Source organism: Cebus imitator, unplaced genomic scaffold (assembly GCF_001604975.1).
Source record: "Cebus imitator isolate Cc_AM_T3 unplaced genomic scaffold, Cebus_imitator-1.0 Scaffold386, whole genome shotgun sequence".
In the NCBI taxonomy this organism is placed as follows: Eukaryota; Metazoa; Chordata; class Mammalia; order Primates; family Cebidae; genus Cebus; species Cebus imitator.
Genome location: NW_016107701.1, coordinates 834,867 through 856,630, shown reverse-complemented (window position 1 = coordinate 856,630; position 21,764 = coordinate 834,867). Strand labels below are relative to the sequence as shown.

Below are 21,764 nucleotides of genomic sequence, written 5' to 3'. Positions count from 1 at the left end.
CTGTATCTTGTCAGGTGCTAATGAAAAAATAAATATTGGTCAGGCATTGATGGCTTATGCCTGTAGTCCCAGCACTCTGGGAGGCCGAGGCGAGTGGATCACTTGAGGTCAGGAGTTCGAAACCAGCCTGGCCAACACTGTCAAACCCTGGCTCTACTAAAAATACAAAAATCAGCCAGGCATGGTGGTGCACGCCTATAATCCAAGCTACTCAGGAGGCTGAGGCAGGAGAATTGCTTGAACCTGGGAGGCGGAGTTTGCAGTAAGCCGAGATGCCAAGATCTCACCACTGCACTCCAGCATGGGCAACAGAGCAAGACTCCGTGTCAAATAAATATTCCTGGAATAATTTGGACATTATCACGTTAGTACCTGTGTCCTTGTTGTTCTCAGGTGGTAGAACACAGGAAATCAGGATCTGCTTTGTGGAACAACTTTAGTAGCTTTACAATTCTGCTCTACAAATGAGGAACATGTGTCCAGACCCGACAGAACTTTGATGAGTAATGTGAAACCACACATGCATATGTAGGCAACAAAACAACTTGTCAATCTGGGCATGACTGACTCCTTCCAGTTTGTTACTACTCCTTAATTATTTTTTCACAGGCAAGTAGCAGCCAAAGAATCATGAGAGAAAAATTTCACATTGAGAGCCTTTTATCCATCAACCTGATTTTTTTCTTTTGAAAGTGGGAGTGGGAGAAAGGCTGCTGTAATGCTATTTTAGCCTTAGCTCCTCATGTGCAGGAAGCTACTTGGGTTTTTTGAGTGTTTCCTTGTTTTTGAGACAGGCTGGAGTGCAGTGGCATGATCACAGTACACTGTACACTACACAGGACACTGCAGCCTTGACCTCCTGGTGATCCTCCCACCTCAGCCTCTGGGGTAGCTGGGACTACAGATGTGCACCACCACACCCTGCTAATTTTTGTTTTTTGTAGAGACAGTTTTCACCATGTTGCCCAGGATCAAACTCCTGGACTCAGGCCATCTGCCTGCCACAGCCTGCTACGGGCTGGGATTACAGGTATGAGCCATTATGCCCGGCTGGAGGCTACTTTGAAAACATGATTTGGTAAACATTTTTCTCTGGCTGTGGCAGCCTGAGACCAGTGAATGAGGAAAGATGCTTAACAAAATAGGAAAAAAAAAAGGGGGGGGCGGGGATGAGAGATGGATTCCGAAGACATCTTTGTCAATATAACAATTTTTAAAACTTCCACCTGATTGAGGTTGTCTGAATTGAGATGCAAGGATGGGAAATAACAAGATAACTGTCTTGAAGGTCTGCAACGTGACTGTGTAAGGCCGCTGTAATGAAGGACAAAGTTGGCCAGGCGCGGTGGCTCACGCCTGTAATCCCAGCACTTTGGGAGGCCAAGGCGGGAGGATCTCAAGGTCAGGCGATCAAGACCGTCTTTGCTAACGTGGTGAAACCCCGTCTCTATTCCACATACAAAAAAAATTAGTGGGACGTGGTGACACGCCCCTGTAGTTCCAGCTTCTCAGGAGGCTGAGGGAGGAGAATCGCCTGAATCCGGGAGGCAGACGTTGCGGTGAGCCGAGATCGTGCCATTGCACTCCAGCCTGGCGACAGAGCAAGACTCTGTCTCAAAAATAAATAAATCAATAAATGACAAAGTTAATGCCAGTAGCCCTGCACAACTTCAGCCTCAGGTCAGCACCTCATGAAGACTACATGGCATAATTTATGGAAATGGAGCCCTGCCTACAATCTGTGCTGTGACGACCTGAAATTTCTACAAAGTCAATCTTTGAAAATTAGTTTTAAAGACGTTTTAACGCCATAGGTCCAAATTTTGGAAGCCTGTCTTTTGGTTTGTTTTGGTGTGTAAGAGTCCTAGTACCAAAGTATGTTGTAGAGTGGGACAACAAATGTGTTAAAACCAAAAATAGCGTTGTGGGAACTTCTAGTAACTAACCCTGACCTCTGGAAAAAAGGCACTGTGTCTTCAGGCCGTGGCATAAATTATTTCTCATGTCAGTGCGGATGTGAAGCTATTCCGCCCGGGACTTGGGCACACAGTACTGCAGGGCTGTGAGAGAGCCGTGGACAGAGTAAATGCCACACAGCCCCTTGCGCGGAAAAAGTCTATTGGGGAAATCAAATAGGTAAAGGAAGTTAAGAACAGCGTATACAATAAGGTGTGCATTGATTTATACATCGGCAAGCAGAGCCAGATTACAGAAGGGAGAGAAAAATGGGTAGTAACGTGATGGACTCAGCAAAAAGGAAAGGGGGCTGTGCAGCAAGTTTTGCAAGACAAGTGGTAGCAGCCGTACAAGGTCACGCTCGGGAAGGATAAATGCGCCTGGAGCGTTTGGAAGCTACCACGCTTACAGCCAATTTGGTGGTGACAGACGCTTGACTGGCCCAAAACAGGCAGTTACAGGCGTCCCGTACCCCTGTCCAGGTCCACGTATTTGCCATCCTCAAACGCCAGCGACCGCAGGCCAGCGGAACAGCGCTCTGGGCGGGGCGGGCCGGCCGCGGGGCATGCCGGGGCTTGTGGTCCTTTCGTAGCTACGGCCCGCGCTCGGCTGGGCCGCCTTCCGCCGGTGGCCTTCCTGTGAGTGGAAGAGGGCGGCCGGGAGCCCAATGAGGGAGCCATAACGTGGCAGCCACCCACGAGCCCGCGTCGGTGCCCGCCCTGCAGGAGGACCTACTATCCAGCACCGAGCCGGAGGGGGGAAACGGCGCCCGCCGCCCGCCCGGAGCCCGCGAGCAGCCCCAGTCCCCCCCGGCGCGCGTGGCGGCGCCGGCGTTCTAGCCTCCGCGGCCCCACCCTCTTCCGCCCTCGGCTGTCCGGGCCGCGTTCGCCTCCGCCTGTGGATGCTGCGCCTCTCCGAGCGCAACATGAAGGTGCTTCTTGCCGCCGCCCTCATCGCGGGCTCCGTCTTCTTCCTGCTGCTGCCGGGACCTTCTGCGGCCGATGAGAAGAAGAAGGGGCCCAAAGTCACCGTCAAGGTCCGGTGGCGTCCGCGGCATTTACGTTTCTGGAGCTCGGGCCCAGACGGCCTTGGCTTTGGCCTTGGCTCAGCCCCTTCTCCTTCGGCTTCTGTCTGTGGCCTCGTGTCGCCGGGGCCGTCCTGCCCATTCAGTCGGGAGAAGGACCCCGACCCACCCGACACCCCCAGCCCCAGCCGCGACCCCCTCAGTCCCTGCCCTGACCCAGGGAGTTAGTTGGGTCCCCGGATACCCATCTGGGCTGGCACTGGCAGCCTCAGAGCAGCCTTTTTGAAAACACCCCTCAGTGCTGGGGAGATGGTGAAAGATCACTCCTGCCAGATTCCGAATCATTTCTCTCTTTAAGCCAAATTTTAGCCACTTGCAATTACAGAACACAGTATGTATAGTTCAAACTTAAGTGGTGAACTTAGACCCCCTTTCTTATGGGGTTTTTAATGTTAATTTTTAGAATCTGGGTCGATTCGCTGTTTAGAGCAAATATTGTTATCCTGTAGTCCAAGAAGGTGTACATAATGGAGCTTTCATCAGATTCTCGTAGGATTTTTACCTTCGCCAAAATCAGATCCAAACCACTTCTCTAAAACTATGGCGCTATTCTCTCTCCCATCCTCAGGGCAGCTTCTTGTGCCTTCCCTCCCCCAGCAATGCCCCTTTAAAGAAGCTAAGTTGGAAATGGTCTCTTTTCTCAGGTGTATTTTGACCTACGAATTGGAGATGAAGATGTAGGCCGGGTGGTCTTTGGTCTCTTTGGAAAGACTGTTCCAAAAACAGTGGATAATTTTGTGGCCTTAGCTACAGGAGAGGTAAGTGGCTGGAGCAGGGGTAGTCAACTCAAACAAAGTGAAGTTGGCACTGGGGATGGCAGCAAACTGACCTGTAGAGGGCTGCCCATCTGTAGTGTGGCCCTCACTGAGCACCAACTGCCTGTTGCCCTGGGAACCCAGCATTGTCCTTTCTTAAGAGTGAGGGGGCCCTGACCCAGCACAGTGGCTCATAATTATAATTCCAGCACTTTGGGAGGCCAAGGCAGGAGGATTACTTGAGCCCAGGAGTTCAAAACCAGCCTGGGCAACATAGCAAGAGTGTCTCTACCCCCTCAAATTTTTTTTAATTAGCTCGGTGTGATGGGGACTACCTGTGGTCCCAGCTACAGCTACTTAGGAGGCTGAAGTGAAATGGAGGTTTCAGTGAGCCATGATCATGCAACTGTACTCCAACCTGGGCTAGAGTGAGCCCTTGTCTAAAATATATTTAACCTGGGCATGGTTATGCCTGTAATCCCAGCACTTTGGGACTTTGGGAGGCCAAGGTGGTGAAACCCCATCCCTACTAAAAATATAAAAATTAGCCGGACATGGTGGTACACACCTGTAATTCCTGCTACTCAAGAGGCTGAGGCAAAAGAATTGCTTGATCCAGGGGGGTGGAGGTTGCAGTGAGCTGAGATCATGCCCCTGCACTCCAGCTTGAGCAACAGAGTGGACCCTCTCACTAAAAAATTAAAGGCTGCATGCAGTAGCTCATGCCTGCAATCCCAGCACTTTGGGAGGCTGAGGTGGGTAGATCACCTGAGGTCAGGAATTTGAGACCAGCCTGGCCAACATGGTGAAATCACCTCTCTACTAAAAATACAAAAATTAGCCAGGCGTGGTGGCAGACACCTGTAATCCCAGCTACTCAGGAGGCTGAGGCAGGAGAATTGCTTGAACCCAGGAGGTGGAATTTTTGCTTGAATTGCGCCATTGCACTCCAGCCTGGGCTAGGATTGTGCCATTGCACTCCAGCCTGGGCAACAAGAGGGAAACTCCATCTCAAAAAAATAAATAAATAAAATAATAGGCTGGGTGCGGTGACTTACGCCTGTAATCCCAGCACTTTGGGAGGCTGAGGCGGGCAGATCACGAGGTCAGGTGTTCAATACCAGCCTGGCCAACATAATGAAACCCAGTCTCTACTAAAAATACAAAAATTAGCCAGGTGTGGTGGTGCATTCCTGTAGTCCCAGCTATTTGGGAGCTGAGGCAGGAGAATCACTTGAACCTGGGAGGCAGAGGTTGCAGTGAGCTGAGAACACGCCATTGCACTCCAGCCTGGGAGATGGAGTGAGACTGTCTTAAACAAACAAAAAAGCCTGGGCATGGTGGCTTATGCCTGTAATCCTAGCACTTTGGGGTGGGTAGATCATCTGAGTTCAGGAGTTCGAGACCAGCCTGGCCAACATGGTGAAACACCATCTCTACCAAAAATACAAAAACTAGCCGGGCATGGTGGTGCGTGCCTATAATCCCAGCTACTCGGGAGGCTGAGGTGGAGAATCGCTTAAACCCAGGAGGCGGAGGTTGCAGTGAGAGGATATGGTGCCATTTCCATATCTGTACGCACCATGCCTGTCCCGTGATGGCTGCTCGCTCACTCAGCAGCACATTCAACAGTGAAAGTGATCAGCTGGAGTGTCTCTTCTGCGAGCAGGAGTTGTGGACTTGTTCCTGCAGGGCCTGTTTAATGTCTTCCTGCTGCCCCATACCACCTCCTTACCTTCTCTTCCCTTTTTCTAGAAAGGATTTGGCTACAAAAATAGCAAATTCCATCGTGTAATCAAGGACTTCATGATCCAGGGCGGAGACTTCACCAGGGGAGATGGCACAGGAGGTAACCACAGGTCCTCTGGGCCAAGGAGTATGTCAATGTAGCCTCCATAGTGGGAGGGCCAGGCTCTGCTGGGGAGACAAGGCCTCTTTCTTCCCCAGCTCTAGAGGTAGGCCTACTTATTACCTACTTTGAGACCAGCAGCACCCTTCTTTGTAGAGAGAACCTAGTACAAAGGAGAGAGAATAATGGGGTGGACCTGATGGAAGACCTAAGAGACTCTCCTTGGTGGCCGACCTGCTGATCCAGGCCTATAGCCTGGTAACCCTTCCCGATATCTCTTTGGAATGGGGACTAGAGAGAGAGGTGTGAGGAAGCAAAATGAAGACATGTGGGTACACAGTTCTAGGTTAGACATGCAAAGCCTGTGCAGGCTACCCTGGAAGCCCCAGCAAGAGTGGGAGGGCCAGGCACAGTGACTAACGCCTGTAATCCCAGCACTTTGGGAGGCCAAGGTGGGTGGATCACTTGAGGCCTTGAGTTCAAGACTAGCCTGGTCAACATGTTGAAACCCTGTCTCTACTAAATATACAAAAAATTAGCCAGGTGTGGTGGCGGGTGCCTGTAATCCCAGTTACTCTGGAGGCTGAGGCAGAATTACTTGAATCTAGGAGGCGGAGGTTGCAGTGAGCCGAGATCACATCATTGCACTCCAGCCTGGGCGACAGAGCGAGACTCTCTCAAAAAGAAAAAAGAGTGGGAGCAGTTCCTTTCCTTGACAGTCTTCCTTCCTTCCTCCCTCCCTTCCTTTTTCAGAGTCTTGCTCTGTCACCCAGGCTGGAGTGCAGTGGTGTGACCTTGGCTCACTACAACATCTGCCCCTGGGGTTTAAGCGATTCCCCTGCCTCAGCCTCCTGAGTAGCTGGGATTACAGGCGCCCACCACCACACCTGGCTAATTTGTATTTTTAGTAGAGACAGGGTTTCACCATGTTGGCCAGGCTCTTCTTCAACCCCTGACCTCAGGTAATCCGCCCGCCTCAGCCTCCCAAAGTGCTAGAATTAGAGGCATGAGCCACTGTGCCTGGTCCAATCCTTGACAGTCTTTCACCAGAGACCACTCTGCTAGGGCTGACTCTCACCTCTGCATTAACTTGCACACAGAGGACAGAAAGACCCCCTGGACCCCTGCGTGAGTCTCACTGAGCTCAGGTGCAGCCAGCTGCTCCCTTAGAGCACAGCTCACTCCTCTGTGAGTGTCTGTGGGGCTCTGTGGTGGGGGTTGTGGATATAAAGACCCATGGGGCAGTGGCTCCCTTTTACTTCCAACAACTGAAAGTTGTACAAGTGGGCCATGATACAGTGTTTAGGACTCAGGCTCACAAAGGAGACCAAAGAACTGTATTTGTGGGTCAGACACAGCTGGGCTCAGTCCACCGTCTGCCACCTTCTTGCTTTGTGACCTCAGGAGAGTGAGTCCTTAGAGCTCCAGTCCTCTTCTGTCCAGTGAGACTGGAGAGAGTTGTGGGGCCGTGAGGATTAGACTAGCTCTGGAGTGTAATGTGCCTGGCATACTCTGAGTGCTTAGTAAGTCAGCCATTGTTGAAGTGCTGATAAGCAGAGGAATCCCCACAGGCCAGGGGGAATGGGCATGGGCTTGCGGACGTGAGGAAAGATTTCAGTGGGGTCCCGGATGAGGAGAATTTGAATGGGCAAAGAAGAGGCAGGGTTAGAGCAGGAGCCCAGTGCTGTTCTGTGGAAGGAGCTTGGCCAAAGGTGAGTTGAGGGCATCTGTACCCAGAGTAAAGAGAGGTGGGTCATGGCCTGCAGCCTGGGCTTTGGCTTGCAAGGAGTCGGGGCCACAGAGCTGAGTAAGAGGATGAGCCCTTGCTTGGAGTGCCAGGGGGGTCGCGTGGTGGCAGATCCAGGATGTGGTGACCAGGGCGGGCAGGCTACTAGGGGCACTGGTACAGCTGACCCTGGGCGGGGAGATTTGGGCCTGATCCCAAGGTAGCTGAGAGCAGAGATTAGAGGGCAGACCGCCTTGTTCTGAACTTTAGCTCTGCCGCTGCTTCGCTGGGGCTCCTTTTATTCTCTGGCCTCAGGTTCTTCATCTTTGTAGTCGAGTTAGCTCCTCCTCATAGGGTGGATTGTTAAATATGTAAGATGCTTGGAACAGTCTCTGGCACACACTGTTAGTGCCCTAAGCAGTCACCTACTGTAGCCGGGGTGGCGGGATTGGAAAGAAAGAGTGAGTACATGGGGGATAGGTAGGGACAAGCTGAGCCACGTGCAGAGGAACAGGGGTCAAAAGAATAACGGAGGTCAAAAGATGACGAGGTATGTTGAGTTTAAAGAGAAGTGTCCATTTGGGTTTGGAACTCCCGTATCTTGGGAGAGTGATTGGAGCTAAGGATGGAGATTTGGGGGTTTTCTGTACAACAACTGTAATCAAAATCCCACAGTTGGCTGAGATTTACTCAGAGGATTCTCAAATGGGGGAGGCTTTTAGCCAGCACCCCAGCCACGACTCACTGCACATGTGGCAGAGTCCAGTCTCCCAGGATGGGGGTGAGAGGTGGAACAAAGGCGGAAGCATCCCGTCCCCACCAGCCAGAGTCTGGTCATTCTTGGTTTTCAGTATTCCTACCTGCGGCCCAATCAGAACCATCTTCCTGGTTGGCATCGGTCTAGGACAGTTTCCCAGCCCAGTTCCATTTGGTGGAACCACAGAATGAAGGTAGGGGCACTGAGAAGGAAAAAGGGTTTTGCACACAAGTACATTTGAAAGGTGTTAGATAAAACAAATGAAAATGACCCGTTTTTTGCTGGGTTTCTTGGCCTTAATGCACAGTGCCCATCTCCAAGGGGTGACAGAAAAAGAAGGGTTTCAGTGTTTCTTCTGGAACCAGCTTTGGAACTAGAATCTCCGAAACGGCGTAGTGATCACCCCTGGCTGCCCTTGTCATAGCCCCAAGCCCCACGTGGAGAGACGCATCACACACACTCACAGCTGCCTTTTATTCCTGTTCATTCCTTGTTAAGAGACATTGACTTTCCAGAACCCAAGGAGCAGCCTCTCCCCACCCATCTCTGGCTGCTTTCTCCTCTGCAGCTATGCCTGTGTCTTTTGTACTCACAGGAAAACAGGCTGGCCAGCCACAGCAGTCCTCCTTTTTCTGGAGAGTTCAGACCGCATTGACTCCCCTGCATCCTGCAAAGCACCTCCCTCCACCACTTCAGTCCTTGCCCCGAATGTCTGCTTGGTTTGGCCCAATCCAGCTCCACCGACCTGCTCTTTTTTTCCAGGAAAGAGCATCTATGGTGAGCGCTTCCCTGATGAGAACTTCAAGCTGAAGCACTATGGGCCTGGCTGGGTGAGCATGGCCAACGCAGGCAAAGACACCAACGGCTCCCAGTTCTTTATCACTACAGTCAAGACAGCCTGGCTAGATGGCAAGCATGTGGTGTTCGGCAAAGTTCTAGAGGGCATGGTAAGTTCTGGAAGCAAGGGCTATACCTGGGCAGTCCTCACTGGGGATTCAACACAGGCCCTAGGGCAGGAGCTCCATGCATCCATCCCTCTCCCAAAAGGACCCAACCCACAGGTGTGGCCCAGGGCTCCTGTCCTGAGTAAACCCTGCAGCTCCATGCACCCAAGGTTCTCAATTCTTCCAGCCCCGCAGAGCCCCGCCAGGAAGGCTTGTTAAGGCTGCACAGCTGCCAGAGCCTCCCTCCCCTCATACACTCAGTGATGTGTGGGCCCCCCCCCGAGGCGTCCAGAGTGCAGCTGAACACGATGTCCCTGTGAAGCCACCTTCCCCGCTCACCCTCTTCCTCCTCCTCGCCCGTGGCCCAACATGGCTCTTACTTCAAAGGAACAAAACTCCTGCATGCCCTTATCAATCTGTGTTCTCCGTGCCCTGGCCTAGCGCCCTGGCCAGGAGTCTGTTAGAATTTTGGTGACTCCAGTTTTGTGTGCTGTTGATCACTTATGGGTCTCAGCCTTCCTGAGCCATGCGCTGGGGCCCTTCTCCCGAGCAGCAGACCTCCTGATCCACTGTGCCCTCCTGCTTCCACCTTTTCTTTCCAGGAGGTAGTACGGAAGGTGGAGAGCACCAAGACAGACAGCCGGGACAAACCCCTGAAGGATGTGATCATCGCAGACTGCGGCAAGATCGAGGTGGAGAAGCCCTTTGCCATTGCCAAGGAGTAGGGCCCAGGGACCTCTTCCTTTTAGTGACCATCTGTGCAGGCCCTGTTGCCCTCCAGGGGGTGAAGTTAATCTGCCACAGGGCTCTAAGCTGCACTGGCCCCGGTGCTGGCATCTGGTGGACCCACTCCCCTCACGCCCATGGACCCAGTTTTGTAACAAACTCCTGCCAACACTGACCAATTTAAAAAAATATATGTTTTTTTTTTTTTTTTTTTTTTTTTTTTTTTTTTTTTTTTTTTTTTTTTTTTTTTTTTTTTTTTTTTTTAACATGTGGGCCTGGTTCTTGAGTCTGCGGCGCCTCCCCCAAGCCTATACCCCAACAGGCCTGCCATTCTCCTGCAGCAGTGGGTGCCTGCCCCTTCCCTGGGATCCTGCCTGAAACTTTGACCCAGGAGCTACCCAGGAAAAGTCAGGCAGGAGCTTTTGCCCCCTGCTTCTAAACTTCGCCGGATACTAGGCCTCCACATTTGCCCCCCTCGCCACCACCTTCCAGTATATGTGAAGAAATATACCTGTACCTTTTCATAGCCTACCTCTAAATTGACTTTTTTTTTTTTTTTTTTTTGTAGAGACAGGTCTCACTATGTTGCACTGGCTGGTCTCAAACTCCCAGGCTCAAGCAATCCTCCTGCCTTGGCCTCCCAAAGTGTTGGGATTATAGGCGTGAGCCTCTGTGCGCTTATCTTTATTGCTTATCTTCTTGACCCTGCCTTGGCTCCTGCGCTCTAAGAACATGCAAATTCAACCACCTCCAGCCACCAGTGCAAGCCAAGTTCTGAGCCTTGAGTGGGATGTGGCACAGCTGGGCACTGGGTAGTTAAGTCCTGGGTTCAGACCAAGGGAGGACCTAGCCTTTTATGGAGTTGATAGGATGAAGGCATATGACTGTCCTAGGAGGTGGCTAGAGGCCTCTGGACTGATCAGGACGTAGGTGGCAGAGGAGCAGGGTGACAGGCATCGTTTGGCTGGGCTTTATCTGGGCTGATCCTGAAGCTGGAGAGGCCCTGGAGCACACCATCCACCACCACATTGGGCAGCGGCTCTGTGGGATAGAATTAACAGGTCTGGCCTCAGGCCTGCGGCTCCTTAAGGTCCTGTTCATGGGCTCAGCATCCCCCTACCACGCTGCCCTTGGAAGTAGGAGCCCCTGCCAAGGCAGCAGACAGCAGCTGTCCATCCCAAATGAAGCTTTGGCATTCCCAGGTCGCATTCTATTCACATCAGCTTGGTAAAGAAGTCAGGCTATGGAGGAAATGGAGACCAGGGAAGCCAAACTTGTTTTCCTTGTGTCTACACAGCATGCTCCAGGGGAAACAGGAGCAGAAGGTAATGGCCCCAGAGGAGGGCAGCAGGAAGGACATGCTACTTGGGGATCCAGGGAGTAGAACAATGCCAAGCCCACCTCCTGTAGCCCTGGATCTAGGCAGCTCACCTGGGGAGGGGGTGCACACATAGGGATCCACATGGAAGCCCAGGACAGGCCGCTGGTGCTGCTGGGAGCTGGGAGGAAAGAGGGTTATGAACCATGGGTGTGGGAGGCAGGGCAGAATCCCACAGGGGGATGGAGATGGGGTTGAGATCACCAAGGACCCACGAAGGAAAACCGTGAGTGAGAAATGGGCTCAGGAGGCACCAAGGGGAGGATAGACCACAGGGCCCAGGCCAGACAGGCCCAAGCAGCAGGCCGGCCTCCTAGCATATGGCCACTAGGGGGCGGCAGGGGCCAGGCACGGGTCAGGGCCTTGACTTGCCTGCTGTCACCAGGCAGGAACTCCCCCAGGGTGCTGAAGAGAAGAGAAACACTGTAAGCTGCCTGGGGATGCCCGGGGAAATGTGAGGAAGGGGTGGGGACACCAGAGCCCAGAACTGTACCTCCCAGGGGACCACTGCTTCTATTTGTAACAAGCACAGTTCCGGAGGTGGCTGGGGTAACCAAGGCTGGTGAGGGTGGTCATGTCAGGCTGGGGCCTGGCAGGTGCGAGAAGAAAGGGCTGGCCCTCCAACACCTTTCCTTACCTGCTCTCTGCTGACAGCCCCTGGCCCCCACCCCTAACCCCCCCTTACCCGAAGCTGCTAGCCTTTGGGTCTGTGGGGAAGTGCCGAAGTCTCAGGAATTCCAGTAACTCCTTGGGCACCTCCTGGTTCAGATACAGGATGCCCTGGAGAGGACAGAGAAGACCTGCAATCAGACCCAGCTACTAATTTGCATAGCCCAACGCGATGAAAATGCAGGGCTCTTTGTTCCAAAAAAAGAATTTCAAGACAATGACAGCAGAGCACTAAAACAAGCTCAGGGCTCTTGTGAGCACTGGGCCCTGTGTACACAGGTTGTACCCCACGAAGTGGCATAGCTTTGCTGTTGGGGGAAGGACACTCACCCTACATCCCATCAGGAGGGACCTCATCTTGGAGGGGACAGGACCTGCCTTTCATGGAGCTGGGACTACCTGTGTCTGTTACCTCATTCAGTCCTTTCAACACTCCAGAGAGGGATATTTGGACCTATATTACTTTTCAGAAAACGGATGCTTGAGGTGGTGAATGACATCCCCAAGTTGTGGGTTCCCTGCCTGCCATGCCCCCACACCTCTTTGTCTGGACCACATCCCTGGCACAGCAGGCTGCGACGACCAAGCGTGCCCTTGCATACCTGGATGTAGGCCTCCAAGCCCTGCCGGCGCTGTTCCAATCCTCTGGTCCTCCAGTTGGGCAGGCGTTTCGAGGGGAAGACGGGCACTCTGTACAGCTTCTTGATCTACTGAGGGTTTACCGCGTGCGATCACAGCATTCCGAGTGAGCCCTCAAGCCCTCCCGCGCCCCGCGCCCCCGCCTTCGGGCTCTACCCTGGGACATACCCTGATGAATGGTGGACGGGCCGTTGGCGAGGGAGGCCCCAAACCACCCGCAGACGCCCGGGAGGGTGGGCGCAGTGCCTCCCGGGGTGACCGGCCATACAGGGGCATGATCGGTGCGGGCCAGGATCTGCCCCCCTGCACCCTCCCCTCCTCAGACAGGGGCAGTCATGGGGGTGGCGGAGGCTGGGGCTGGAGCTCGCCCGCCCGCCTCACAGGGCCTGGGCAGGGGCTGGACAGAGGCTGGGCAGGGGTCGGTGGGGGGGTCGGCGCCGCCTCACCCGCTTGTGCAGCGCGTGGAACTCGCTGTAGCGCCTCGGCACCGTGTGTCTGCGTCCGCTGCACAGCACCTCTACTCGGAACACCTGGCGGCGCGGGCGGGCAGTGGGGGTGCGCGTGAGACCCAGCGGGAGGACGAAGCAGGACCCGCGCCCAGCGACTCGCCCACCCGCCCCGCGCTCAAAGGCACAAAGCGGCCTTGCGGCGCCGCGGTTCCCCGGGATGCTCCGCTCCCGCACACCTGGGAGAACCGGCTGGCGGTCCCGCCCCTCGGCGCCCTGTGGTCTCTCAAGAACCCAAACCACAGTCTGCGAGGGTGGCAAATCCAAGCGACCCCCAAACCCTCTACAAGGTGTCCTCCGACGGTCCGGTCCGCAGCGCCCGTTCACCCCGGCCCGGGCTCCGGGTCCCCACTGAGCGCAGCGCAGGGAAACCCAGCAGGTCCCAGCGCCCCTCCCCATCCAGGGGCCGCGCTCACCATGTGGCCTTTCTCCGGGCTCTGCCTGGGCCCCTCGGCCTCGGGCCCCACCGACGGGATGTGAACTTCCAGCATCCGCGCCCCGGCTCGGGCCGCTCGGCGCGCTCGAATCCGAGCCCTAACTCTCCGGGAGCAGACAGACGACCCCTGCGCGGCCGGCCCCGCCCCGCCCCCTAAGCCCTCAGGCCCCACCCAGGCCCCGCCCCCAGGCGACCCCGCCCCGGGCGTTCCCTCGCGCGGCGGGTTCTGAGCCCAGAAGATTAGGCGGGACCCGGACGCAGCACGGGGCAGGGGAGTCACCCATTTGTCAAACATTTACTGAGCGGTCACTGATGCTAGGAACCGGTGAGCGAAAATGTCACCCATCCTGAGTTAAGCGTCTACTAAGGACTAAGAACGGCCTGTGGCTCCAGGCGTGGACGGAGGCGGGGCCTGGGCCTCAGTGCGTGTCCTCGGGCCAACCAGGGACCTACCTGCCTTGCGTTCCTCAGTCCCTTCCCCAGCCTTTCCCTCCTTTCAGCCTGGTTCCTGAGATTGCGACCTGGAGTCCCCGGCTGAGGCCACACTTGAGCAAGGCGTGGACCCAATCCAACTATGATGTCCCCTTCCCCAGCATCCACAGGCCCCTCCATTCATTCATTGTTTACATCCATCCATCCACTTGTATCTTCTAACCCTAAGCGGCTCCAGGCTGTTTGTAGGGAAGAGGCAGTTTAGGGACTTAGGCTCTGATTTGGGGATCAGACAGCCTGGATTTCAGGAGCCGTGTAGACCTTTGCTCATCTGCAAAATAGGGATAATACGGCTCCTTGAGGCGAGTGTATACAGTGAGATGATTCGGCCAGGCACAGTGGCTCACACCTGTAATCCCAGCACTTTGGGAGGCTGAGACGGGTGGATCACCTGAGGTCAGGGGTTCGAGACTAGCCTGGCTAACATAGTGAAACGCCGTCTCTACTAAAAATCAGCCGGGCTTAGTGGCACGTGCCTGTAATCCCAGCTACTCGGGAGGCTGAGGCAGGAGAATGGCTTGAACCCAGGAGGCAGAGGTTGCAATGAGCCAAGATCGTGCCATTGCACTCCGGAATGGGCAACAGAGCAAGACTCTGTCTAAAAAAAAAAAAAGTGAGACGTGTTAGGTCCTTAGCAGAAGCATTGAGTAGCAGCTTGACTGTGGGCTTGTCCTGGATGACTAGGACAAGTGGGCACAGGGCAGTGGATGGAAAGAGGGACTTTGGGGAGTGGCACGAGTTGCCCTTGTCCACCCCTCTGGGCAGCTGCTTCCTAGATATGTGGCAGAATTTTAATCCAGAATTCTCTCAGGCCATGCACTGGAAAGGGCCTCTGCTCCCACCTCTCAGCCCTGCACCCCTCCAACTGTCCAGGAGCTGCTATCATTCAGCAGCACCATGGCAGGGCCTCTACTCCACTGATTTCCCCTACAAAGACCTCGTGACATGGGGATAGGGGAGGCCCTGCCTTCCAAAGCTCATACCTAGTGGGAGGTCATGGGGTGGGCAGGAGGAAGCAGGGAGCCTGTCTTCAGGGCTGGGGTTGAGGGGACTCACCCCTCCCCTGCTCCTGAAGAGATGTCTCTGAGCTGGAGCAGAAAACCTCCATCCCCAGCCCTGCCTCCAGAGAGGGCTGAGATGACCTCAAAATGGGGCAAATAGGTCTCACCAATACCATGTCCCACACTTTCTTTCACACAAGGACCCCAGAATCAGGAAGCTAAAACTTCCCAGATCCTAGAGGGGTCTCCTAGAAGAAAAGCGGCCCAGAGTGAGGAGAAGCGCTGTGCTTTCATTTCCTCCCTAGGACCCCATCATTCAAGCACCCAGCTCCCCCTGGCCGACAGGGCCTCCCCAACTCCCATGGTCCAGAAAGGACTCTACTGGGATACTCAGACTTCTTGGTCCCCATGAAGGCAGGGTCTTCATTTTTCCCTGCCTTCATCCCCAATAGAATGTCCATTCTCTACCCTGCAGCACAAACTGTTCTCAAGGGATCTGCTTAAAACCTTCCAATGTTTCCCATTGCACCTAGACTAAAACCCACCCTCCCTACACAATCTATAGAGCTATAAGTAACCCAGCCCAGCCTCCATCTTCTGCCTCATTTCCTCTCCTCTCCTCATCACGCACCAGGCTCTTGGAACCTGACAAGCTCTTTCCTTCTTCAGGGCCTTCACATAAGGCTGTTTGTTCCACCTGGGGACACTCTTCCTTGACTCTTCAAGGACTGGGCTCATCCTCCAATTCTTAGCCTAAAACTCAACTCAAAGAGGCTTTTTTTTTTTTTTTTTTTTTTTTTTTTGAGACAGAGCCTCACTTCAGTCGCACGGGCTGGAGTGCAGTGATACAGTCACGGAGCTCACTACAGCTTAGGTGATTTTCCCACCTCAGCCTCCTGAGTAACTGGGACTACAGGTGTGCACCGCCATACCCGGCTAATTTTTGTAGCAATGGAGTTTGGCTGTGTTGGTCAGGCTGGTCTCCTGGGCTCAAGCCAACCGCCCACCTTGGCCTCCCAAAGTGCTGGGATAAAAGGCGTGAGCCACTGCAACCAGCTGAGGCTTCCTTCTTGACCACCCTATCATATGACCCTTTCTATGCACTTACTACAATCTGCAATTATTGTTACTTGTGTGTCTCAGAAACATTTGGGTTGAAAGACTACATACAGAATATTTATGATGGAAAGAGTATATGAATGAAAGGGCAGTGGGGGCATGTCGAGAAAAAACTAGGAAGGGGAAGGAGCAGGGGCTGCTGAAGGGTTAAAGGCGGCCTGCAAGGGGGCAACAAGAATCTTCCTCCCACCTCCAGAGTTAAACACACCTCTCCTCTCGCTTCTTTCTTGGCAGATTGTTGTCCACTTTATCCATTTACTTAATTTTCAGGTGTTCCAGGAAGCCTCAGATCAGTGGATTTTCATCACCAGTTGTGCAAAGAGATTCCATGCAGCTGACTTGTCAAACATCTGATAGTAGACCTGCAGCTCCTAATTGCACAGCGTTCTAGGGCACAAGAGTGCAGGTCCAAATGAAGAAAAACAAGATCCTTGACTTAGGGGCATTTAAGATGTCTTTGGGGAGGTAAAACAAGGTATGGAGAATATTTTCCAATTTTTAAAAAATCAATTATGTATTAATTTACTGAGACAGGCTCTCACTCATTTGCCAAGGTTGGGGTACAGTGGCACAATCATGGCTCACTGCAGCCTCGACTTGCCAGGCTTAAGAGCTCAGCCTCCCAAGTAGCTGGGACTACAGGTACTCATTGTCAAGCCTGGCTAATTTTTGTTTCGTTTTGTTTTGTAGAGACAGGGTCTCACTATGCTGCCCAAGCTGGTCTCCAACTCCTGGGCTCAACTGATCCTCCTGCCTCGACCTCCCAAAGTGCTGAGATTATAGGTGTGAGCCACCGTGCTGGGCCAAATATTTTCCTATAAAGAGGAACACATCATGTAAATGCCATAGCAGTTATTACAATCAAAGGAAGTTTGCTTTCTGTACACTTTCAGTGCTGGCCAGCTCAGCATATGAATACCAAGTTCCAGACTCTACATGACGGATATGCACCCCTCAAAGTAACTTCTGTTTTTAGAATGAGCTGTTTTTCCACACGAACCTTTGTCTTTTCTCCATTGTGATCTAGCATATGGATTGTATTTCCCTATTAGATTATAGTAATTCTCAGACTTTAGCAATCTTCACCACCAACTGTAGGGCTGTGAAATCTCAGATTTGAGTGCCCTGACCCAGGATTTTCTACTTGCTGGGCTGGGGTGGAGCCTGAAGCGGGCATCGCTAACAAGCTCCTGGTGCTGCTGAAGCTCCCGGTTGGAGAGCGTAATAAGCAAGCACCTGTCTCCTGATTCCCCGCCGCAGCCCTGCCAGGGACCGGGCCCCACTCGCTCCTCTGTTGCAGGTATGGAGCCTGCAGTTTGCCACTTGGAAATAGGACCAAGGCCTGAGCAGAGGGCAGGAAGGGCTGGGGGGTGAAGTTGTCCCCCGACTTGCCCCATTCCTGCACATGGGTAGGCTGGCCCACAGCCCCGGCCTTAGCTCAGGCCCTGGCTTCCGCCACAGTCACACAAAGCCCCCTTTCACCGGCAAGGCTTCTGCTGCTCAGGAGGTTTGGTTAACCCCATTAAGAAAACAAACAGCCCCTGGGCCACGAGCCTGTGGGCGCCACTGGGCACAGAGGCAGGATTCTTCTCTGAGCCCGCACGGGGGACGGCAGTGGAGGGGTGGACTGGCCAGGAGGGGCCCAGCCACTAGGGGCCATCTGAGCCATGATGGACCTTGCCTGCCCCACCCTAGCCCAGCTCTGGTCACTGGTATAACCTTGGATAACCCCCGTGAGGCTCAGGGTCCTTATCTGCCCTTATCTCAGGGTCCTCGCACAACAGAGAGCGGTGTGGCTTAAATGACAGCAGCTTCCAAAGTGTTTGGCAGAGGGCCCAGCGCACAGTAGAGAGATGTTAGCTATTACTAGTGACTGAATTATGTGAATTTGCTGTTTTTGTAGGCAAAAAAACGGCAGGGGTTTAGCAATGACATGGTTCATCCTGATGGATACTGATTCATGGACAACAAAAACAGGTTCTACTATTTCTTCCGCCTTGAGACTGCAAGGTTAGTTTAAAAAAAAATTAACAATTTCAACTAACTCTCCAATAAGGATGTTTCTGATTTACTCCATATTGTGCAACCAAAAAGAGTAAAGAAATAAATTGGAAGCAGAGGTTGATGTAAATCAGCAACTATGCTGTTCAGCAAAACGGCCTCAGAGTTTCTACTGATTACCTTGTTAATAAGTACATTTTATAAATTGAAATAATACAATATAACATTTAAAAACATCATTTTTATGTTTGAATGTTAGATTTTGGTGTAACACATCTTTTAAAAAGGGTGCTACTAAAAAGCATTGTGAGTTACTGAGTTAGTCCAAACACTTCATTTCTGTCATCTGGGGAAAGCGAGGCATGAGGGAGGGGTGGGGCTGGGAACGCCTGTGTTAGAAGGCACCTCTGACAAGCGTGTCCTGCCCAAGTCCTTAGAGCAAAGCTTGGTCCAGGGCAGGCAGGCTCGGGGTTCCAGTCAGTAATGCCACTCCCCGGAGCCTCCTGTCTCCTGCCCAGATATGGCAGCGGCAGCTCAGCTGCTTCAGACAACATGATCCAGGTCTGGCCCAGGGAGAGCTGGCAGAGGCCACCCCAGCACTTTGATGGCACAGCTTGCCAGCTGCATGTGGTGATACAGCTTAATGCCCTTCAGAGCCGTGTCAGCCAATCAACCAAGCAGCCCCTCTGGTGTGGTGAGTACTAGGGTTCAAGAAACAAAGACACACTTGGTTCCCTCAAGTAACAAGGGTTTATTGTGAAGGGACCTGAGAGACCAAGAACTGGGGAGAACAGTTCTTGATCCGGGCCTCGAGGTCTGGAAGGGAGGTGGCTCTGCCTCGTCTGCTAGCTGTCCCCAGGGTGCTGCCCATGGCTTCTCAGCAAGTGGAGTTTCTCATGTCTGCCTTTAAGGTCCCCAGCTACTCACCAGAGCTGCTTCTGTCTTCCAGCCTCTGCTTCTGCTCCACTGGGCAACCCCCTGCCCATCAGGTGAAAGAGTGTCTCGTATGGGTCAGAGAAGCTACAATGCGTACCAGGCCAGGTGGTACCAAAATGGGCTTGTCCTTAGCAGGCCTACTGTGTGGATGCAATCATGTCTAAACAACTTAGGGGATTGATTTCCAGGTTCCTTTCGTCTGTGTCTGTCTAGATGTCTAGATTGTGTCGGATAGGGTGTGGCAGAGAGGCCGTGCTAAGAGTTTGAGTTTGTATTAGCTCTGTGGTGTAATCTGGGCCAGCTGCTTTAGCTCCCTGGGCCTGTCCTTAGTGTGGTCATGAGTGCACCCTGCAGGGTGGCGGAGCTGGATTTGAGCTGTCTCAGGGCCTGGAGCACAGTGCCCAGCACAGTGCTGAACAAATGGCAGTTCTCACTATAGTTAATAAAATAATTAGGCCCGAGAGTGGGAAGGGGCCGTCATGGGCAGTCTGTCCCCTGCTCTGGAACATGCTCCTGACCTCAGGAGCCTCCTATTTTTCTGAGGCTGCTGGTGCTCCCTTGAGGGGAAACCTGCCTATTGGGCCCCTGTGGTTATTGCCACTGGGGCTCATAATGGAAGAGGAAGCAGCAAGCTCTAAAGCCCCGAAGGGTCAGTCATTTGGAAACAGTCACATCTCTTTATGGAAAGGTCCTGTCTCAGATTGGACAGGGTTTTTCTGTTTCTTTTCTGGACCCAGACAAAGAGCATCCTGTGGAAGGCGAGCAGCTGGCTTCCTCTGAGCAGCCTTGGGTGGGTGAAGCTTTCTGCCCACAGCCAGGGCTGGTCATCAGAGCCAGAGGAGCATTTCCACAACAGAAAGGTTCCTAGGGGCAAAAGGCCTGTCTGGGGCAAGCCTTGTGGGGCCTGCAGGCTTTCCCGGGGTACTATGCACTAATCTTACCACCCACGGTGGTGCCTATTAAACCTCAAATTAGGCCAGATTTCCAGATCGCTTGAAAAATCCACAGATCTGGGCTCAGTGGCCCACGGGCTTGTATGGCAATGATCTTGAGCCAAGGAGCAGCTGCTGCCCCAGAGTCTCCTCTGCAGGAGGGGGAAGACACCGGGATAAGCAAAGACAGGGCAGCCCAGGACCCTAGGGAGTCCAGGGCTCAGGAGGCTACAGAGATTGCCTCAGAGCTGACACCACACTGGAGAGAAAAGCCAGAGGCTGAAGAGGGCGACAGATGCAGGGCTCCACTCCAGGCTGGGGCAGGGCACGGAAGGCAGATCAGGGGAATCTGCCTGGAGAACAGACATGTGGCACAGGCCTCAAAGGATGCACTGGACTGTTTTCCCATAATGAAAATAGCTTTATTTGATTTTTCTCATTATAATGATAATACATAGAAATGTTAAGCAATACAAAATGGTATTAAAAATTAAAGGTAATGCAAACTTCCATCTCTAGAGGTGATCATAGTTATTAACAATTCAATCAACATCCTTCCCATATGTAAAGTTTTATATAAATGTGAATATCATGCGATTCTATAACCTGCTTTTTTCACTCAAAAATCTGAGTTTTTCTTGTCAATGAATATAGCTATATATTGTCAATGGCTGTAGAATATTCAATGGTGTAACTGTACCATAATTCACTTAATCCCCTCCTGATGGACATTTCAATTGGTTTCCATTTTTGCAACTGTAAACAGTGCTATGATGGGCATTTCTGGTTGGTCATCTTCAAGGATTTGGTTTCTAGAAGCACCTGTGGGTTCCTCAGTGAATGTTCTGACACAGGCAAATGCCCCCCATCTCCTTACCCTTACACTCCCATCTAGGGCATTGGAAAACACCCGCTTCAGACAGGTGTAATTCTGAGACTGCAAATGGGGAAGGGAGAAAGGGTGCTTAAGGTACAAAGCCCAGCATTAACCCAGGCTCCAAGGGCCACACAGGAGTGAGAAGCAGCACATTTGCAGTCAGTTTCCAGGAGGTGTTGGCACTGTTGAGAAGGACTGGGAGATAAAGAGAAAAAGGTGAGCTGGGTCCTCTCCCAGACAGTATGACTGTCAGGTGGCAGAGCCTGCAATGGGGGAACAATCACTCAACGGTTATCTATTTGACACCTGTTTTGAGTCTGAGTCTTTGCCAGGGGCCATGGAGTTATAAAGGCATACCACCAGAGTTTACAGTTTGGTGGAGACAGTAAATCACCCGACTTTATCACAGGATACAGTATTGGCAGGTGACGTGTGCACCAGAATATAGGCCTGAGTTGTTTTTGTCCATTTCTCTCAGCTCAGGTCTGGCCCTGTCCAAACATGGAGCAGAGACTCTTAGCTGGTGTCTTCAAAGACAGTGTACGTCCAGGCATGTGTGTACCGCAGCAAAGGTGTGCCCTCCTATGACTGGAGCCAGGGGGCCAATTATCTTCTCCTGCCCTCCCATCCCCCTAGGCTGCCAAGTACTGGTGGGGAAAATCCCACCACCTTGGGGCTTGATGTCCCTGAAGTCTGTGGCCATCCTGTGGGCCCTGAGCATGCTCAGCAAAGGACACGCCCTCCATCAGCACACACACTCCAGTCACATCTTGGCCCCATCCTGAGATTTCCATCAGTTCGTCTCCTTTTTTTAAATTTGAGTTGCTTCAAAGACTCTTTTTTTTAGGGCTCCCAGCTACAAGAGCATTCAGAATCAAAGTCTTCTGGGAAGAGCTGAAAGTTGCTAGTATTTCTGTCTGAGGGAACAATTCTGGCTTATTCCCATTTCTCTCATTTATTCTGTCACTAAGTACGGACACC

The 21,764-nt window shown here is 52.8% G+C and overlaps 2 protein-coding genes and 2 long non-coding RNA genes across 5 annotated transcripts; 2 read left to right on the top strand and 2 right to left on the bottom strand.

Annotated features, from left to right (window-relative positions):
- The first annotated feature begins 2,644 nt into the window (after positions 1-2,644).
- Positions 2,645-10,006, top strand: PPIB (peptidylprolyl isomerase B). The gene is made up of 5 exons (XM_017508072.2): positions 2,645-2,992; positions 3,685-3,798; positions 5,551-5,644; positions 8,890-9,074; positions 9,674-10,006. The coding sequence occupies exons 1-5, from the start codon at positions 2,858-2,860 to the stop codon at positions 9,794-9,796; spliced, it is 651 nt and encodes a 216-aa protein (XP_017363561.1). The 5' UTR covers positions 2,645-2,857; the 3' UTR covers positions 9,797-10,006.
- Positions 4,745-8,892, bottom strand: LOC119468150. Its single transcript, XR_005196789.1, has 3 exons — positions 8,819-8,892; positions 6,741-6,760; positions 4,745-4,754 (listed from the first exon to the last, which is right to left on the bottom strand). It is a non-coding gene; the product is annotated as an uncharacterized LOC119468150 (long non-coding RNA).
- A 54-nt stretch (positions 10,007-10,060) lies between the features above and the next one.
- SNX22 (sorting nexin 22) lies at positions 10,061-13,565 on the bottom strand. 2 transcript variants are annotated; one of them, XM_017508074.2, is made up of 6 exons: positions 13,406-13,565; positions 12,930-13,013; positions 12,447-12,551; positions 11,861-11,955; positions 11,229-11,296; positions 10,061-10,838 (listed from the first exon to the last, which is right to left on the bottom strand). In XM_017508074.2, the coding sequence occupies exons 1-6, from the start codon at positions 13,478-13,480 to the stop codon at positions 10,717-10,719; spliced, it is 549 nt and encodes a 182-aa protein (XP_017363563.1). In that variant the 5' UTR covers positions 13,481-13,565; the 3' UTR covers positions 10,061-10,716. The 2 variants fall into 2 exon arrangements, with proteins under 2 accessions (XP_017363563.1, XP_017363562.1); XM_017508073.2 differs by having other exon boundaries at positions 10,714-11,296.
- A 2,561-nt stretch (positions 13,566-16,126) lies between these two features.
- Positions 16,127-18,168, top strand: LOC108288884. The gene is made up of 2 exons (XR_001818890.2): positions 16,127-16,512; positions 17,941-18,168. It is a non-coding gene; the product is annotated as an uncharacterized LOC108288884 (long non-coding RNA).
- The last annotated feature ends 3,596 nt before the right edge of the window (positions 18,169-21,764 follow it).

What these genes read in the sequence shown, in the direction of transcription:
- SNX22 (XM_017508073.2), bottom strand. Translation starts at nt 13,480, where the DNA reads ATGCTGGAAGTTCACATCCCGTCGGTGGGGCCCGAGGCCGAGGGGCCC. An exon ending in GCCCGGAGAAAGGCCACATG is followed by an intron (nt 13,014 to 13,405) that starts GTGAGCGCGGCC and finishes CCGCGCCGCCAG; the next exon opens with GTGTTCCGAGTAGAGGTGCT. An exon ending in TCCACGCGCTGCACAAGCGG is followed by an intron (nt 12,552 to 12,929) that starts GTGAGGCGGCGC and finishes AACCCTCAGTAG; the next exon opens with ATCAAGAAGCTGTACAGAGT.
- PPIB (XM_017508072.2), top strand. Translation starts at nt 2,858, where the DNA reads ATGCTGCGCCTCTCCGAGCGCAACATGAAGGTGCTTCTTGCCGCCGCC. An exon ending in GGCCCAAAGTCACCGTCAAG is followed by an intron (nt 2,993 to 3,684) that starts GTCCGGTGGCGT and finishes CTCTTTTCTCAG; the next exon opens with GTGTATTTTGACCTACGAAT. An exon ending in GCAAAGTTCTAGAGGGCATG is followed by an intron (nt 9,075 to 9,673) that starts GTAAGTTCTGGA and finishes TTTTCTTTCCAG; the next exon opens with GAGGTAGTACGGAAGGTGGA.